At 42.0% G+C, this 12,219-nt stretch overlaps 1 protein-coding gene across 1 annotated transcript in view; it reads right to left on the reverse strand.

Annotated features, from left to right (window-relative positions):
• The window catches only part of MYO9A (myosin IXA), a 253,788-nt gene that overhangs the window by 230,574 nt on the left and 10,995 nt on the right, over nucleotides 1-12,219 (reverse strand). The window contains exon 2 of the mRNA XM_011978611.1: nucleotides 2,152-3,062. Within this exon, the coding sequence (XP_011834001.1) occupies nucleotides 2,152-2,991 (840 nt within the window). The 5' untranslated portion in view covers nucleotides 2,992-3,062. The remainder of the gene's footprint in view (nucleotides 1-2,151; nucleotides 3,063-12,219) is intronic.

Below are 12,219 nucleotides of genomic sequence, written 5' to 3' on the forward strand. Positions count from 1 at the left end.
TACCTTTTCCTTTCAGGTCTAAAACCAACACTATATTCCCTTTCCTTTTTTTTTTATAAATTGACAAGCAAAAATTGCATATATTTATGGTATATAACATGATGTTTTCATATGTCTGCAGTGTAGAATGGCAAAATCAAGCTACTTAATTTATGTATTACCTCACAATACTTATCATTTTTTGTACTGAGACTAGTTAAAATCTATTCTTAGAAATTCTCAAGTATAGGCTGGGGGCAGTGGCTCATGCCTATAATCCCAGCACTTTGTGCGCCCAAGGCAGGTGGATCACCTGAGGCCGGGAGTTCAAGACCAGCCTGACCAACATGGAGAAATCCTGTCTCTACCAAAAATACAAAATTAGCCAGGTGTGGTGGCGCATGCCTGTAATCCCAGCTACTCGGGAGGCTGAGGCAGAAGAATCCCTTGAACCCAGGAGGCTGAGGTTGCAGTGAGCCGAGATCGCACCATCAAGAGTGAAATTCTGTCTCAAAAGAAAAAAAAGAAAGAAAGAAATTTTTTTTTTTTTTTTTTTTTTTTTTTGAGATGGAGTCTCACTCTGTCACCCAGGCTGGAGTGCAGTGGCCGGATCTTGGCTCATTGTAAGCTCCGTCTCTCGGGTTTACGTCATTCTCCTGCCTCCGCCTCCCGAGTAGCTGGGACTACAGGTGCCCGCCACCTAGCCTGGCTAGTTTTTTGTATTTTATTTTATGGTGGAGACGGGGTTTCACCGTGTTAGGCAGGATGGTCTCGATCTGCTGACCTCATGATCCGCCCGTCTCAGCCTCCCAGAGTGCTGGGATTACAGGCATGAGCCACCGCGCCCGGCCTGAAATTTTCAAGTATATAATGTATTGTTACTTACTATAGTCATCATGATGTACAACAGATCTCTTGACCTTATTCCTCCTATATAACTAAAAAATTTGTGTCCTTTGACCAATATCTCTCCAATTCCCCCAGCCTTTAGTAACTACCACTTTGCTCTTTGTTTCTATGCATTCAACTTTTCAGATTCCACATATAAGTGAGATTGTGGAGTACTTATCCTTCTGTATTATCTTTCCTTTGGACATTGGATGGTATTACTTGTAAAACATTCCACAACTAAACATTTTTTTCCATATTCTCTACATTATTACAAGTTTCAATGCTAGGCACAGCTGTTAAGCTTGCAGAAATACAAATACATCAGCAAAAATATTCTCACCAACCATCACAATGCAGTTAGACAGGACCTGCCTCTGCTTTCTCCCCTTACAGGAGGATATACAATGACTACAGTCATCTCTTTCTTTGCATCATTAATGACCCAAAGACACTCACTTAAAAAAAAAAATTACCACTGTCACACTCCTCAATCTTCCACACCACCTTTTTTGCTTTCCCATCCTCCAGTTTCTCTTGGTTACTAAAAATAATGTCTACACTTCTATTTAGTTTTACTCCATCTTCTCACATCTATCAAATATTTTTTAAAGATATGTTTAAGAATAAGAACAGTATTTTTCTTTCTTTTTTTTTAAATTGCTGCTCCTTGTGGAGCAGGGCTACCCTGCAGGCAGTGTGCCCAGAGTAGCAAGAACAGTATTTCTACAGCTTCTCAGCCTTCTGGCTAAGATCAAGTGTAGTTTTGTTTTTATCAGTTTAATATCTGGAATGTCTTCTATCCAAAGACAATTTTGTTTGTTTTGTTTTGTTTTTGAGACGAGAGTTTCGCTCTTGTTGCTCAGACTAGAGTGCAATGGCATGATCTCGACTCACCACAACCTCCGCCTCCCGGGTTCAAACAATTCTCCCGCCTCAGCCTCCCGAGTAGCTAGGATTACAGGCATGCACCACCACGCCTGGCTAATTTTTTTTTGTATTTTCAGTAGAGACGGGTTTCTGCATGTTGGTCAGGCTGGTCTGGAACTCCTGACCTCAGGCGATCCACCTACCTCGGCCTCCCAAAGTGCTGGGATTACAGGCACGAGCCACTGCGCCCAACTCTAAATGAGTTTTTGAAGCAGGGAGATGGAATAGGATCTTGCTTGATCTACTCCACACATTGATCTGGTATTGCAATACCTCCAGGAATGGTGCATCCCCCCCCACCTCAAAGGATAACAATTAAAATTAAAATCAAAAACAAGATTTCTATATATTTACCTCAAGTACTGGTCCAGCTCCAAGAATAATCTGTTCTACTCCACTGACAAATCCTTTCTGACTGAGAGCGGTAAGGTGGTGAATAAGAAAGTTTGTGCTTTGAGTCTTCCCAGAACCACTCTCTCCCGAAATCACGATGCACTGATTCTTTTTGCGCTGAAGCATGGCATGATAAGCTACATCAGCCACAGCATAAATGTGGGGCTCAAGTTTTCCCAGTTGGTGGTTATCATACATTTTGACATATTTGGGGTTATAAATAGGAAGAAACTTGAATGGGTTAATAACTATTAGAATACTGCCAACATAGGTATAAATTTTTTCATGCTTAAAGCGATTTCGTAGGTTTTCTAAGAGAGTTTTCTCATTCAAATCAGGTAAACTACATAAGTCATCAAAGTCTTTCTGTTGAGGCTGTGGAAGAAAACCCCGTTCCATCATCCTGCGACGTTCTTCTGTTACCCGTAGCCATGACTGCAGGCTACCATAATGGATCGATCCATCAAGGTTTTTCTCTCTCAGAAGAAAGCGGTAGTCCTCTCCACTTAAGCGATTTTCCAGAGCCATTCGGGGCCACAACATCATTCGCTGAACTGGACAGTCTGTTGGATTGAGAATCCATTCTTCTCCACCAAATTCCTTTACCTCCGCTAGAACATAACATTTTGTTTTGTCAAGATGAAGTTTGTTTATAAGAGACTCAATCACCTCAGCAGCTGTGGAGTTTTTTCTGGCAGGAATAGGACAGTAGATTGTCCCTTCTGAAATAGTCCCAGGATAGATCCGTAATGTATGTTCATTATCTTCAAAGCGTCGTCTTCCTCCATCATTTATATTCATATTGGATCCTGTCCCATCAGCATGGATAGTATATGTTCAAAGTCGTGCAAACCATTTTCTTGGTAAAATAACTGTAACATAAAAGATGCAAAATATTTAGAAGTAAATATGCATTGCTTTCTGATGTTCAAGAAAGAAAAGCTTAACAAGCATGTTGATTACATCTTCTAAAACACAAAATACTAACTTGTGTCTTAGCACAGCAACAGTTTCATTGAGACCACATAATATTAAGTTTCACTGTCCAAATTTAGGCACTTTCTAAAAATAGTAACTTGCCAAAAAAACATATATTTCAATGTTTTATTATACAAAAATCCAAAGAGTAGAAAGAAAAATGTTTTCCCTGCTGTCTCAAATGTTTTTAAAGAAATTGTGATTAGAACCAAGTTCTTTCCTTATACTTAACAAAGACTGGATTAAGACAGAATAATCATGCAAATCGAATTGCCCTGTACCCAAAATTTCTTAAGGATAAAGCAAAAACAAGAAAGAATTCCAACAATGGAGCAAACATTTTGTTAAATTTGTTAAAAACAGTAAGAAGATGGATAAACAGAGAAATTACATAAAACCAAGAAAATGATGAGAGAAACCAACTAAAGAGATAGACATATATTTTCAAGGAATTCTAGGTTCTGACTCCCTCCCTCCCACAAGGTGGGAAGAAGGGAGTTTGGCAAGAGCAATAAAAGAATCCTTCCCCCGACCTGCTGAGTAAATTTAACAAAATTATACAACTAGGTACCACTACAAATTTTATTCAGCTTCCCTTTGTCCTTCAATGCTACCACTGTATCTTTTTACCTAACCTTATTTATTGCATTCCTTACAAGTATTCTGCATTTTCTTCCCATCTTCTCAAACCTCATATACAGTGTATCACACTTCTAGAAGAATGATTTCAACTTTTATACCTCACTGAGAAAATAGTGATTTCCTTCAAATGGCTTCTCCAACTCAAAATTTATTCCTATCTTTACCTCATCTATCTTATTCCATTCCTGTCTTCTACTGAGAAAATATGCCCCACACACTTTCCAGGGCTGATAAAACCTATTTCTTATCATCTTCATTAGTTAGTTATATGTCCCCCAAAAAAACCACTCTCATGTGTCATCAATATTTCCCTTATTTATTTCATCCTTTAACATATAAGGATGATGTGCTATTAAAAAAATAATAAGAAGAAATACTTTCGGTTACTTCCCTTTTTTTGTTTTTTGTTTTGTTTTGTTTTGTTTTTTGAGACAGGGTCTTGTTCTGTCGCCCAGGCTACAGTACAGCGACGTGATCTTGGCTCACTGCACCCTCTATCTCCCTGGCTCAGGTGATCCTCTCACCTCAACCTGGCTGGGACTACAGGTGTGCGCCACCTTGCCTGGCTAAATTTTTGTATTTTTAGTAGAGACGGGGTTTCAACATGTTGCCCAGGGTACTCTCTATCCTTTCATACTACTATGTATTTGTCAGTCTTCTAATCAAGAAACTATTTTTTCCCTTTTGCCAAGATGGTCTTTCAAACACAGAGATTAATACAGAACATACAAAAAAAACCCAGACATATAGGCCAGGTGGTGGCTCATACCTGTAATCTCAGCACTTTGGGAGGCCAAGGCGGGCGGATCACCTGAGGTCAGCAGTTCAAGATCAGCCTGGCCAACATGGTGAAACCCTGTCTCTACTAAAAATACAAAATTAGCCAGGCAAGGTGGCACGTCCCTGTAATCCCTGTTACCCAGAGGCCTGAGGCAGGAGAATCACTTGATCCTGGGAGGCAGAGGTTATAGTGAGCTAAGGTCGCACCCCTGCACTCCAGCTTGGGTGACAGAGTGAGACTCTGTCTCAAAAAAAAAAAATTTAAAAAAAACTAGTTAGGAAAGGATAAACATTTCCCTGTGGTACTGGTTCAATTGCTAATCTGAGTTGAAGTGAAGAAAATTAACAGTCCTATCTCATAGCATACTAAAAACAGATTCCATCTATGGATTTGTACCTATCAATCTGTCTGGGCTCTATATTCTATTCCATAGGTCTATTTTTCCACCCCGAACCTCTGTTAATTACTACAGTCCTATAATAAATTTTGGTATCTGAAGGGCACATTACCTTAATGTGTTGTTCTTTACAAATTTTATGTTGGCTATTTACTCTACCATAAAAATGTTTAAGTTCACATGTTTACTATCATGAATAAAAACCTTTTCAGATTTTAATACTGCATTGATTTTACAGATTAATATTGGACATAACTGACATCTTATTGACTCTTCTCATTCATGAACACCATGCTGTTGGCTTTTAAAAATTACAACTATATTTTTCACTTCTAAAGTTTTTGTCATTTTCAAATCCACCTGATCTTTTTTCTGCCAGTTTACATTCCGAAATTATTTATACTTAAGGGCTATTACTCCTTTTCTTTTTGAAAATCCTGAGTATGTAATTTAATATTTTTCAGACTAACATTGAAGCGTCATCCAGACTGAACTGCTCTTCTGGTTGTTTATTTCATATCCTCCTTAGCATGAGATGACTTTGTATGTTTGAGAATTTAGCTTTACAATTGGACTTTTGATGGAACTTCTTTTGTTTTTCATACAAACACTTACTGAGAACCTGTTTACTACTTTTTTAAGAGAACCACAGTATCATAAATATATTTTTTAACTAAAAATTTTTGGTATTAAATGATCAATTGATATTCAAATTTCCTCAGTTATCTCATAAACAGTTTTCTTACAGATAGTCTAGATGAAGATTCTGCTCTACAATAACAGTGAGGATATACTCTGAGTTACCAGGTTCCCAGTTGTATAGCTATGTTTAGTTTCCTGAATCCCTAAGTATTTGGTTCATATAAGCTATGGCATCTGGCAGCAGTCAGCAGCAAATCTTCTTACAGCCAGAGAGGCTGTGACCTGTACCACTCCAGAAGATGTGCTAAGTCAAGGGGTCCCCAACCACTGGGCCATGGACCAGTGACAGTCCATGGCCTGTCAGGAATTGGGCCGCACAGCAGAAGATGAGCAGCAAGCGAGTCAGCATTACTGCCTGGGCTCTGCCTCCTGTCAGATAGTCAGCAGCATTAGATTGTCAAAGAAGCATAAGCACTATTGTGACCTGCACATGAAAAGGATCTAGATTGCATGCTCCTTATGAGAATCTAACTAATGCCTGATGACCTAATACCTGATGATCTGAGGCAGACTAGTTTCATCCCGAAACCATCCCCTACTACCCCATCTGTGGAAAAACTGTCATCTATGAAACCAGTCCCTGGTGCCAAAAAGGTTAAAGATCACTGTACTAAGTAACTACAATCTAATCCCTAAAGTTATATAATATGGCAGCCCTGGAAGTAAACTCAGAAACATCTTTTTTAACAGAGGAGTCCTATCTTGGTCCACTGTTTCCAACAATAAGCCCAACTCTAATTACACTTCCCTATTACTTCAAAGCAGCCAAAACCTCACCTGCTCCTTCCTGAAACACAGAAATGTTTACGTTTTTTGAGCCCTAGTTTTGTCAATTTGGTTTTATCTTTGTTATTTTATCAATTACTGCTTTGCTTTTTTGGTTTTCGTTTTACAAAAAGGAGGGTTTGTCTCAAAATACCACTCAGAAATCCATCTTGATCACAAGCCAGTCCTTGCTAAAATACTTCAAAAATCTGTATTTGCAAATGCGAGACATGAGCTTTCATTAAAATCATCCGGGGAACTTTTTCAAAACATGTATTACCGGCCAGGCATGGTGGCTCATGCCTGTAATCCCAGCACTTTGGGAGGTCCAGGCGGGTGGATCACGAGGTCAGGAGATCAGGACCATCCTGGTTAACATGGTGAAACCCCATCTCTACGGACAATACAAAAATTAGCCAGGCGTGGTGGCGGGCACCTGTAGTCCCAGCTACTCGGGAGGCTGAGGCAGGAGAATGGCATGAACCCAGGAGGCGGAGCTTGCAGTGAGCCAAGATCACACCACTGCGCTCCAGCCTGGGCAACAAGAGTGACACTCCATCCCTAAATAAATAAATAAATAAATATTTTTTTTAAATGTACATTACCAGGCTCAACAATAGTTATGAGTTGAGGAAACGTAGGTAATTCTGTTATTGCTGATCCAGAAAACAGTATTTGAAAATCACTGTATTCCCAAGTGTTTGGGAACTCACTTTCTACTCCCTTACCACTCTTCCCACATAGCAAGCTACCTGACAATGCTCTGGAAAAGTCACGAAATTCCAGAGTTGGTAATCCAAAGGTCTTTCCTCATTCTTCATTTTAACACACCACACTATGGCATGACTAAAGCAGCCGATTTCTAGTTCTTGAAAGTGTCCTCACATAGTTATTTTTCTTGTAGTCTTCCTCTTTTTCTTACTCCTACAGCTCCTTTTCCATTAACTCATTTTATTTTGTTGTTGTTTTGTTTTTGTATTTGTTTTTGTTTTATAGAGCCAGGGTCTGTCTCTGTCATGCAGGTTGGAGTACAGTGGCACAATCATGGCTCACTGCAGCCTCGACCTTCTGGGCTCAAGTGATCCTCCTGCTTCAGCCTCCCGAGTAGTTGTGACTATAAGTGCGTGCCACCAAAGGCAGCAGCGGCCCATCAACAGCGGCCACTGCCATGACACCAGCTGCAGTGGGGGAGGTGCAGCCAGAACTGCATGCTCCACGGAGGCAGCAGAAGCCAGGAACAGGTGGGAGCCCCGCCACCTTCTGAGTTGACAGGGCAGGAGTTTCGCGCTCCCTGGGTGCAGCTGTGGCCACCCACCCAGGTGTGCTGCAGACCTGGGCATCACTGTGCTCTTGGGGGATGGAAGTAGGCAGGAGCCCCACCCTCCCAGGCACAGCTGCAGCCGCCCAACCTGCAGCTGCAGACCCAGGCATCTCTGCACTCTCAGAGGCCTGGGAAGGCCCCCCGCCCAGCCACTGCAGGTTCAGAAGTGTTTGCTCCCACTGCCTGGCCTCTCCTCACTCCCAGCACCCACTCCAATCTCAGAGCAAGGTTGGGTCCGAGCCTGGGCACTGTCACAGTGTGGTCAAGTGTGCGCACGCTCCAGATAGCACTGATACACCAGTCCCCTACCACCTCGGCCCCCTCTAAACTTTGGGCGCCTACAAACGCTAGAGGGAGGCCAAGGGGGTACTGAGGGCAGTTCAGTGCTGGCCTGTAGGCGCCCCCTGTCACAAACAGCCTGGGCACCATGAACAGCAGCAGGAGGTAGACAGGCTCCTGGGCAAAAGGAGGCAGGTCCCTGGTGAAGCCCCACCTTCAAGCCAGGGAAGGCCTGAAGCCTGGGGACAAGACTTTCCATTGGCACCTGATGACCAGAGTGGGAACTTGTGGTGCTTTCTCCAGGCCCACCCATGGTTGTCGATGAACCAATGAGTACACACTTCCTCCCTGCTGAGACCTATAAAAACCCAAACTCAGCCAGACTTGAGGAGACAACCACCTGCCAGTTGCAGAGAAAAGGTGCCCACCCCAGGGTCTCCTCTCTGCCGAGAGCTGAGATGACGGGACAACTAGCTGCAAGGAGAAGCTACCCACCCCAGGGTCTCCTCTGCTGAGAGCTGAAGAGTTATGCAACAACCAGCTGCAGAGAGGAGCTACCCACTCCATGGTCTCCACTCTGCTGAGAGCTGAACACTCATCAGGATACCCTGGTTGCAGAGAGGAGCTACCCACTGCAAGTCTCCTCTGAGCTGTTCTAGCACTCAATAAAGCTCCTCTTCGCCTTGCTCACCTTCCACTTCTCCGCATACCTCATTCTTCCTGGGTGCAGAACAAGAACTCAGGACCTGCCGAATGGCAGGGCTAAAAGAACCATAACACAAACAGGGCTGAAATACGCCCCTTGCTCATCGCATTGTAGGCAACAGGAGAGAAGAGAGAAGGAGAAAAGAGTTGAGGACCTTCATAGAGCCCAGACCTGGGGGCTCCCTGAGCCAAGGCTGTGACACCTTCCTTGAGGCTCTGCGGTTCCTGGCATCTCCAAGCTTCCGAACACCGCTGCATTCCCCAGTGCCAGCAATGGAAGCTGCTTATGGTACGCCTAGTCCAGCCACAGCCTTGCAGGGAGGCCAGCGCCTGTGCCTGCACCCGGAGCTGCCTGTCCCACTGCAGCCAGCATGCTCGGTTCTGTACAGTGGCCAAACTCCTCGCTCACTCACACAACCCTCACCACTCCATGCCTGGCTCACCTTTGGTAGGTGTGGGATCCAGGCTGGTAGTGCAAGCCAAAGACAGCCTGCCATTCAGAGTGAGCAGAACAAGCCCAGCAGACCCAAGAAAAACTCAGGCAAAGGCGCCACTGGCCACAGACGTTTCCAGCCAGAAAAGTATCATCCCAAGAAGTATCACCCTATAGCAAGATGGAATGCTGCCCAGGCTGGTCCACAAAGCCAAAAATTTTTGTGTAAAAATTTTTACTATATGCTCCTTTACAGGAAAATTTTGCTGACGGTTGTTCCAGGGTAGCCACTAAAAAATATCTTTTTTAGGCTGGGCCTGGTGGCTCACGCCTGTAATCCCAGCACTTTGGGAGGCTGAGGAAGGCGGATCACTTAAGGTCAGGAGTTTGAGGCCAGCCTGGTCAACATGGTGAAACCCTGTACCTACTAAAAAGTACAAAAAAAATTAGCCAGGCAGGGTGGTGCGTGTCTGTAATCCCAACTATTCGGGAGGCTGAGGCAGGAGAATCGCTTGAACTCAGGAGGCACAGGTTGCAGTAAGCCAAAATCACACCACTGCATTCTAGCCTGGGCAACTGAGCGCAACTCCATCTCAAAAAAAAAAAAAAAAAAAAAAAGATTTTTTAAGTATAACTTTCCATGTGGCACAGATATACCACGGAATACTATGCAGTCATAAAAAAGAATGAGATAACATTCCTTTATAGCGACATGGATGGAGCTGGAGGCCATTATCCTAAGTAAACTAATGCAAGAACAGAAAACCTAACTCCGCACTTCTAAATGGGAGCTAAAAACTGAGTACACATGAACACAAAGAAGGGACCAATAGACACCAGAGCCTACTTGAGGGTGAAGGGTGGGAGGAAGGCGAGGATCAAAAAACTACCTATCAGGTACTGTGCTTATTATCTGGGTAACAAAATCATCTGTACACCAAACCCCTGCAACTCACAATTTATCTAAAGAACCAATCTGTACATGTACTCTTGAAACTAAAAGTTATAAATAAATAAGTGTAACTTTCCAACTAGTAGAGTGAAAAAACAGAATAATGAGTTCAAAAGAAAGCAAGAAAGGAGAAGGGGAAAAAAGTCAGAATAGGTGGATCAAATAGAAAACAAATAGTAAAGTTTTAAGCTAAATACAACAGTAATTATATTATATTACATGTAAATGCTCAAGTTAAAAAACAAAGATGGTCAGATCAAATTTTTAAAATTCAACTATCTGCTATTTTCATGAGGATGCAGAATCAGAAAGTTTTTTTTTTTTTAAAGGAGAAGAAATACCATACAAACACTAGCCAAAAGAAAGCTGGTATAATTTAAAAAAAAAAAAAAAAAAAGCTGGTATAATACATCAAAATAACATCAAGCAAAACAGGAAAAGAAAATGGAATTAAATATCTCTTAAGGGATTTTTTTAGCCCTTCCATACTATTATTTTAGGCTTAGGCCTGAGACAAAGGTCTCTGGATATCACTGGTGTTCTTGAAAAGAAGAATAAAACAGAAAAGATTTCGGAAGTTAAGGAGGAAGCCACAGAGTGGCAAGTAAGTAGTTAGCAGATGTTGATCAAATCTGCTACAAAGAAAGCAGGAATAGGGCTGGGCGCAGTGGCTCACGCCTGTTAATCCCAGTACTTTGGGAGGCTGAGGCAAGCCAATCACTTGAGGTCAGGAGTTCAAGACCAGCCTGGCCAACATGGCGAAACCCTGTCTTTACTAAAAGTACAAAAATTAGCCGGGCATGGTGGGTGCTTGTAATCCCAGCTACTCAGGAGGCTGAGGCAGGAGAATCGCTTGAACCTGAGAGGCGGAGGTTGCAGTGAGCCAAGATTCTACCTCTGTACTCCAGCCTGGGCGACAAGAGCGAGACTCTGTCTCAGGACAAAAAAAAAAAAAAAATTAGCTGGGTGTGGTGGCACATGCCTGTAATCTCAGCTATTTGGGAGGCTGAGGCAGAATCACTTGAACCCAGGAGGTGGAGGTTGCAGTGAGCAGAGATCACACCACTGAACTCCAGCCTTGATGACAGAGTGAGATTCCATCTCAAAAATAAAAATTAAAAATAAAAAAAAACTTACTTATGCAACCAAGCATCACTTGTTCCCCAAAAACCTATGAAAATGAAAAATAAAACAAAACGTGAATTATTGTATGACACACTAGTATATGTGTATCAGCTTAGCCTGACCAGTAAGTACTCTGACAACTTTTATACATATAACATTTATACATATAAATGACAGCTGACCGTAAGAATAAAACAATACACGTAAAGAACTAAGCACATTATTGGCATTTATATAGCAATCAGACAATGCTGTACCTTTTATATAGAAAATTATTTAATATTCTTTTTATTCTCTATCTCAATGAAGACACTTCAAAAGTATATGCTAACAGTATACACTAATGTCGTAAGAAAGTTGCTGTGGTTCAGCAGGGTGTAGTTCAGAATAGGCCAGCTTATGATGTTATTCATTGGACTGAGTTAGAAGGGACTAATTATAGAGGAAAACTGTGGTGAAGAAAGAAAACAAGGAATAAAGACTTTCCTTTAAACTAGAAGTTCAGTTAAAGAAATAAAAAAGTCCCTAAAGATTTTTAATGCAGTGTTCTGTACAGTATTCTGCAGTGTTAATAAATTACTTTTCAAAAAACATAATGTTGTTTTTGCTTTTTTATCAAATCCCCAAGACTATTTTCTTTATTTAAAAAAAAAAAGTGTCCTTTCTCTTTATGCGTGCTTTATCATAGGTCTCTACTGATAAATGTTAGTAAGAAAGATCATACATTGTTGGCCAGGCGTGATGGCTCATGCCTGTAATCCCAGCACTTTGGTAAGTCAAGGCAGATGGATCGCTTGAGGTCAGGAGTTTAAGACCAGCCTGGCCAACATGGTGAAACCCCATCTCTACTAAAAGAAAAAAAAAAAAATACAGGCCAGGCGTGGTGGCTCATGCCTGCAATCTCAACACTTTGGGAGGCCAAGGCAGGCATCTCACAAGGTCAGGAGTT

Source organism: Mandrillus leucophaeus, unplaced genomic scaffold (genome assembly GCF_000951045.1).
Source record: "Mandrillus leucophaeus isolate KB7577 unplaced genomic scaffold, Mleu.le_1.0 Scaffold197, whole genome shotgun sequence".
Taxonomy (NCBI): Eukaryota; Metazoa; Chordata; class Mammalia; order Primates; family Cercopithecidae; genus Mandrillus; species Mandrillus leucophaeus.